The sequence below is a fragment of the Pygoscelis adeliae genome, unplaced genomic scaffold (assembly GCF_000699105.1).
Source record: "Pygoscelis adeliae isolate BGI_AS28 unplaced genomic scaffold, ASM69910v1 Scaffold32, whole genome shotgun sequence".
Lineage (NCBI taxonomy): Eukaryota > Metazoa > Chordata > Aves > Sphenisciformes > Spheniscidae > Pygoscelis > Pygoscelis adeliae.
In genome coordinates, this window is record NW_008824368.1 from 698,221 (window position 1) to 705,639 (window position 7,419).

The 7,419-nt window shown below is 40.7% G+C and overlaps 1 protein-coding gene across 1 annotated transcript in view; it reads left to right on the plus strand.

Moving 5' to 3' along the window:
• The window catches only part of FREM2 (FRAS1 related extracellular matrix protein 2), a gene marked incomplete at its 5' end in the record, with an annotated part of 138,254 nt that overhangs the window by 101,204 nt on the left and 29,631 nt on the right, over positions 1–7,419 (plus strand). Inside the window, 4 exons of the mRNA XM_009319965.1 lie at positions 1,626–1,790; positions 1,868–2,050; positions 5,448–5,578; positions 6,491–6,649. Of these exons, the coding sequence (XP_009318240.1) occupies positions 1,626–1,790; positions 1,868–2,050; positions 5,448–5,578; positions 6,491–6,649 (638 nt within the window). The remainder of the gene's footprint in view (positions 1–1,625; positions 1,791–1,867; positions 2,051–5,447; positions 5,579–6,490; positions 6,650–7,419) is intronic.

Consider the following 7,419-nt stretch of genomic DNA (forward strand, 5'->3'; position numbering starts at 1 on the left):
AAATACATTTGACTTGCACTGAAATGAGTAATAGATCTTTCAACAGGAATATAGCTCTCTAATTTCTGTTTGAATTTTTTTTTCTCACCAAGGCTTTCCTAAGGCAGTTCACCAATATCAGGTACTTAATAACTCACATCAGAGGTGAAATAATACAAATAAATCAGATGTTACTACCTTGAAAGAATATTGCCGGATTCCTTCTATTTGTGCAGAAGACAGTTTAGTCTTTTAGTCTTTTAAGTTTACACACGCATAATATTTTTACAAGCCCTAAACAAGTTCTGTCATCAGCATGAAATCCTTGGTATGCTCTTATCACAGAAATGACGACCTTCATATTTCTGTAGACATTTATCATAGTTCTCTTGTAAAGTGAGTTGTTCAGTCTATCTTTATTTAGAGCTGGCCTCAGCTTTTCTTGCTGTTATGTACTCTATACCTTTGCCATTGCTTCTGTGCAACCAAGAAAAAGAGTCCAACTTGTTAGAATTAATGGATCTGGGCCCCCTAGGAAGTGCCTTTCCTCTTTTTTTGAGTGTCGCTCTACCATTTTTCTGTGAAGACAAGCAGCAAAGAGGTCTGCTAGGATCATATCTTGTTTCCATAAGCTTCTTAGGTGTGTTTAATATGAGGCAGTTTCAGTACAGTTTTCACATTTCTCATGTAACAATGAGCAGGATGAATATTTTGAATTCTTTTTCTCCTCCTAATGGATAATTTATTTTCTATAGGGGGAAAAAACGATCCTGGAAAATGAACACAGGTAGCATCCTGGTCTGGTTCTTCATCTTGAATAGCCTTGATCATATTTGGTTGTATAATGATGAAAAAATACTGTAAATTGACCTCATCTCTCTCATATCCTGTGCTGTTCCTTTTGTCAGGGATGTAGGAGTCATTCTCATGATGATGAGCTCACTAAGTGAGACACTGGGAGGCAGACACTCCGCACACCACTCATAACTCTTGCTGCTCTTGTAGAAGGCCTAAGACAAGGCCTTTTTCCCACAGTCTCTGAACATCTAGTAAGTGTAGGCACATTGATTTGTGAGCGCTCAAATTGAGCATTTTGCAACTCCAAAGCATTTTTAAGGCAATATTCATTGTCACTTGGAATCAGTGGGAGTTTAAAAGACATTAAAATCAAATGGAATAATATAAGTGAAGGTCCACACAGTTGGAGAGTGTCCAAGCAAAAGAGAGTTGAAATAAAAAACTCCAGGACAAAATTACCGTTAGTATTAGTGAAAGTTTCTATTACTCTGCTTCTTTGTGCAACTATTTATTTTTTAAATGCACACTGTGGGAGAGGTCACTGAGAAGGAGTATTTTATTCTAAGAGAAAACAAAAGGAACAATACGTGTGAAGTGGTTGTACCAAATAGAAACTTGTCTTAGAGAAGTCCCAAAATGGGTGATTCCGCTTTAATGAGTTTCCATAGAAAGGTAATGATTACTAATTCTGCTTTCACTATTGTCATTACTTACTAACTTACATGGTGTCAAGGTGGATGCCTTGGCCAGCAGAAGCAGCCTGTGGTTCCTTGAGGTTGGAGAGAAGTGCTGTAATAGAGCAAAGAACACTTAAGTTCTGCATGATATTACCTTCAGAATGATTGCAGGTGAAACTGAGAAGCCTTGCACACTGGTGCTTATGGATGATACTTTCCATGAAGAAGAGGAAGAACTACGTCTGGTTCTTGGCACTCCAAGAAGCGATTCTTCCTTTGGTGCTTCTATTGGCGAACAAAATGAGACGCTGATAAAGATTCAGGATGATGCAGACAGTAAGAAATCATTCTGTTGTTATTGGCTTTTAGAAGCCCATTTGTATGCTCTAAAAACATTTTTCTTGTAATTACAGAGGCTATTATTAAGTTTGGTGAGACCAAATTTAGCGTGAGTGAACCAAAGGACACAAGGCAAGTAGCAGTTGTAAAAATCCCAGTACTTCGTCTGGGAGACACTTCCAAGGTTTCTGTTGTGAGAGTTCATACAAAGGATGGATCTGCTACTTCTGGAGAAGACTATCACCCTATATCAGAAGGTAGGATCATTCAGATGATTATCACATCCTACTATTTGTTTTTATTCATGACTGTAACATAATCTTTGAAAAATGAAATAACTTTATGTATAGAATACTTTGCAACCACATCCATTAATACGTTTTGCTATTAAAATTCAGTATGGACATGATCCCATGTGGTATGCAACAGCAAAATTGCTCTTGAATACTAGATATCAGGGAAGGTATTTACAAAAGAATTGTGACTCCTTTGAAAACATCTGTAGCTCAAGTAACTATGGAAGAAATGTGTGACTGCCACCTTAGTAACATTTGCAAAATGTAATACCATTACTCTGCAGAAGCATCTACTCATAGGATATGATTGTGTAGTTGTTTCTCAAGCAATTCATTAAGCTAATGGCTTTTGCTCTATGTAGGAATTAATGTCTATTAATCTGAGGAGAGAAGTTGCGCAACAGAATGAGAAATTTCTTAGCTGATAAACTTCTTTTCATTAATAGCCCACTCACATGGTTTAGTGAATGACTAATAGAGTTTGCAGCGCTATGAATTTTTTTTCTTCTAAAGTTTATAATAATACATGATACTAATCTGTGTTTTAAGATTAATCATTCATTGCTGGAGTGTTTTCACAGTTTTGGATAAACTGTTTTGGTGTCCAGTCCAGCTGAAAGATAGGACTTATTTTTGAACATCCAGCAACAACATTGGGCTATCTCCAAATTCCATAGAAGAGGCATTTCCCACTAGTGATATTTGAAGAGAAAAATTGTTAGCGATAAGAAAAGTATCAACCCAGAGCTTGCTAATTTCAGTCTTGCAGCATTTTAGAGTTTTGCTCTTTCCTCCTGAAAACCACAGAAATTTTTAGTATCAGTTAATATTTATCCTATACGCATTACCTATATGTACTGCCTTGCTTACCCTCTCCCTGCTGTGCACCAACAGCATATGGGGGCAGACTTTTCAAGGGAAACATGCTACTGCAGAACAAGAGGCTCTGGGCCTCTGCCCAGAAGCCTTTGAGAAGGGTCTGTGGTCTGCAGGATTTCCCCACAGGTTTCAGAACATCTGTGGGTTTAGGGAGCCTGCCTATTCAGCCATGGGTACAAAACCCACATCCTTAACTGGGTTATCTGAAGGCAGTGTGGTGAACTGAAATTCAGTAAAATTCTTAGCTCTCACACAGCATGTTTATTACCACAAAGAGTATTTTCATGGCCCAATAACACTTAAGCTGGAAGGATCATTAGATCACTTAATCAGACTCACTATGGATTGCAAGATTCTCCCAGTTTCCTCCAGTTAACTTCTGTATTGAGCCCAATAACTTTTGGTTAGGGAAAGTATACCCTTCAGAAAGGGCATCCAGTCTTGGTTTGAAAGCACTGGAGAGGACGAGTGTTTCTTAGCGGTTTGCTTCACTGATCAGTCCCTATCACTTATCTGTGCCTTATTTCCCATATATACTTCAGCTCTCATCCACTGCTGCTTATTGTGCCTGTCCCTTTAGAGTGCAGAGCTCTTTAACACTTGGTATTTTTTGTTTGTGATGGTGTTTCAATATACTTATCAGAACATCGCTTTCTGCAAGTCTTTTTTTTTTCTTCTGCTCCTCAGTTTGTGTTGGTCATTTCTGTGCCATCTTCCGTTAATTTGACATCCTTTAAAAAATAAAGATAGTAGAAATGCACCTACTATTTTAGTATCACTCTCACCCATTCCATACACAAATGTTAAACAGTTTCTGTATTTCTTCTTCCTTTAGTAGTTAATACATCCAAGAATCACAGTACTCTTCTGTCAGTGTGGTGGGTTGAGCTTGGCTGGATGCCAGGTGCCCACCAAGCCGCTCTATCACTCCCCCTCCTCAGCTGAACAGGGGAGAGAAAATATGATGAAAGGCTTGTGGGTCGAGATAAGGACAAGATGATCACTCAGCATTTACCGTCACAGGCAAAACAGACTCGACTCGGGGAAATTAATTTAATTTATTACCAATCAAATCAGAGTAGGGTAATGAGAAATAAAACCAGATCTTAAAACACCTTCCCCCCACCCCTCCCTTCTTCCCAGGCTCAACTTCACTCCTGATTTTCTCTGCCTCCTCCCCCCCCAGAGGTGCAGGAGGACAGGGAATGGGGGTTATGGTCAGTTTATCAGAGGTTGTCTCTGCTGCTCCTTCCTCCTCACACTCTTCCCCTGCTCCAGCATGGGGTCCCTCCCACAGGAAACAGTCCTCCATGAACTTCCCTGACATGGGTCCTTCCCACAGGCTTCAGTTCTTCACAAACTGCTCTGGCGTGGGTCCTTTCTGTGGGGTGCAGTCCTTCAGGAACGGACTGCTCCAGCGTGGGTCCCTGACGAGGTGACAAGTCCTGCCAGCAAACCTGCTCCAGCATGGGCTCCTCTCTCCATGGGATCATGGGTCCTGCTGGGAGCCTGCTCCAGCACGGGCTCGCCACAGGGTCACAGCCTCCTTCAGGCACATCCACCTGCTCTGGCGTGGGGTCCTCCATGGGCTGCACGTGGATGTCTGCTCCATCGTGGACCTTCATGGGCTGCAGGGGGATAACCTGCCTCACCATGTCTTCACCACGGGCTGCAGGGGAATCTCTGTTCCGGTGCCTGGAGCACCTCCTCCCCCTCCTTCTTCACTGACCTTGGTGTCTGCAGAGCTGTTTTTCTCACATATTCTCACTCCTCTCTTTGGCTGCTGTTGTGCAGGGGTTTTTTTTCCCCTTCTTAAATATGTTAACACTGTCATTGATTGGCTCAGCCTTGGCCAGCAGCAGGTCTGTCTTGGAGCTGGTTGGAACTGGCTCTATAGGACATTGGGGAAGTTTCTGGTATCTTCTCACAGAAGCCACCCCTGCAGCCCCCCTGCTACCAAAACCTTGCCATGCAAACCTTAGCTTAGTTCAAGCTAAGATTGAACTTTTTATCCACCATGACCTCCGATGTTTTTTCAGAGACAATGCTTTTCAAAATACAGTACTCTTTTCTGTAACTCTAGCTTTGTGCCTTATTTTTGGTATATACCATTGTATTAAAATGCACTTTGTCTGAGTAAGACCTGACAATACTTTTTATTTAGAATTCTTCAGTCTTTTGGTCATTCACGTATGTTACCAACATTTATGTAATAATTAGTCCCAGATAATTTTCAAAATATTAAGTTCTATTAGACTAAATATTGGTCTCTTGATGATGATAATGCCTCATTTTCAATGATTTCCATGTGTGTCCACTGCTATTCATTATTATTATTTTTAGCATCAAATAGGTTTAAATATATGAACATCTGTAAATTGAAAAGTGAGTATTAACTGCCATCTCTCATGGCTGGTCCTAGAATTACAGCTTGTTATGAACAACAGATTTATTTTTGAGTGTCTCATTATGTTTTTAGAAATTGAGTTTAAGGAGGGTGAAACACAGCACTTTGTGGAGATTGAAGTTCTCTTTGATGGAGTAAGGGAGATGAGAGAAGCCTTCACTGTTCACCTGAAGCCTGATGAGAACATGATCGCAGAAATACAGGTAACAAACTCATGCAAAGTCCTCAACAACAAAATCTGGTAAACAGACCTTCTTGCTTTCTGGCTTATAGCTTTACTCTTCCTTTAAGGTTTATACACACCATCTTGGCTTGTATCTTAAAAGACAAAGAGACAGCTGACACAGTAGCACTTACCCAAAACAAGTCTGTTGCCAAGGAAATAATGTTCATGGGGTCATAGAGACAATGAGAGACTGAAGTCTTCAAGATATCATTCCAGACACATTCTCCTCATAGAATCAGTCCTAAAAACTGATGTCCTCTTGGAAACACTCTCTGGCAATACAATATAACCTCTATGCTGTAAAAAGAGCAATCAGGTGAAATATAACTTCTGCTGTCAAAACTATGTTAATAGTATTCTTGTTGTGTGAAATGAAATAGCCACACTTTCTTGTTGTTTAGCATTATATCATACATACTTTTAATTTAAACAGTATATTCCTCTGATTCTGCATAAAATGTTCTTAAAACTCTTTGGCTGCTTCATCAGTATCACACTATATATAGTCTGACTCCAGGTAGCCAGACAGCAGAGACACAGCCTTTGCTGATGACAAACACCCCATTTCCACCAGGCGTTAAAGTATACAGTGGACATTAGGGCTCTACCAGAATACTGAAGTGATTCAAGAAAGCTGGGACATAAGGTTAAAGGGTCTGGTATCTTCAGTATTCTGAAAAGAACAAAATCATTTTGGCTCTTGCTTTTGTAGTCTGCAATATACTTTCCAGTGCCTCAACCCTTTCCAAATATCTCATCCAGTTGAGGTTTTAGAACTGATTTTGGGACAATGTTTCAAAGGCTAGACACATTCTGATCAAGGTCCAACTTGAATCCCCGTGTTTATTTAAATGTTCACAGAGAACTGTTTCTGCCTTTTCATTGTCAGACAGCCAAGGCCATTGTTTACATTGAAGAAATGAACAGCATGGCAGATGTCACCTTTCCCTCTGTCCCTCAAGTTGCATCCCTTTTGATATATGATGATACTTCTAGAGCCAAAGACAGAACCAGTCCCATAGCTGGCTATCCTGTCATCTGCATCACAGTGAGTATCTCTGTGGGAAGATGGAACAAAATCAGTATATGGATTTTGTTCAATGGATTTTAGGGACTCAGTATCAATCCATATTGTGAGTCACACGAGTTCAAGCTAGAACTGTCCTAAGAGCTAATGTAATTTGTCTGGATAACGAATCAATTTTCAGGAGGACAAAAAGCATAGAAAGATGTTTCACTTGTTCATCACTAAGAACAGTTTCATACTCACACTATGTCTACGATTGCATTATCTTGCCTTAATTTGCAGAGTTAAAATCACTGGAGATAACAGATGAGCCAGTTTTCAATGGGTGCCACAGACTGAAAAATGGGAGACAGTCCTGAAGGGCAAAGGGGTCCAGGAAGGCTGGACTATCTTCAAGAAGGAAGTCTTAAAGGCGCAGGAGCAGGCGGTCCCTGTATGCCACAAGAAGAACGGGCGGGGAAGACGACCGGCCTGGCTGAATGGGGAGCTTTTGCTGGGACTCAGGAAAAAAAGGAGAGTTTACCACTTGTGGAAGAAGGGGCAGGCGACTCAAGAAGAGTACAGGGATCTCGTTAGGTCATGCAGAGAGGAAATGAGAAAGGCAAAAGCCCAGCTAGAACGCAATCTGGCCGCGGTCATTAAAGACAACAAAAAAAGTTTTTACAAATACATTAATGACAAGAAGAGAGCCAAGGAGAATCTCCATCCTTTATTGGATGCGGGGGGGAACATTGTCACCGAGGATGAGGAAAAGGCTGAGGTACTTAATGCCTTCTTTGCCTCAGTCTTTA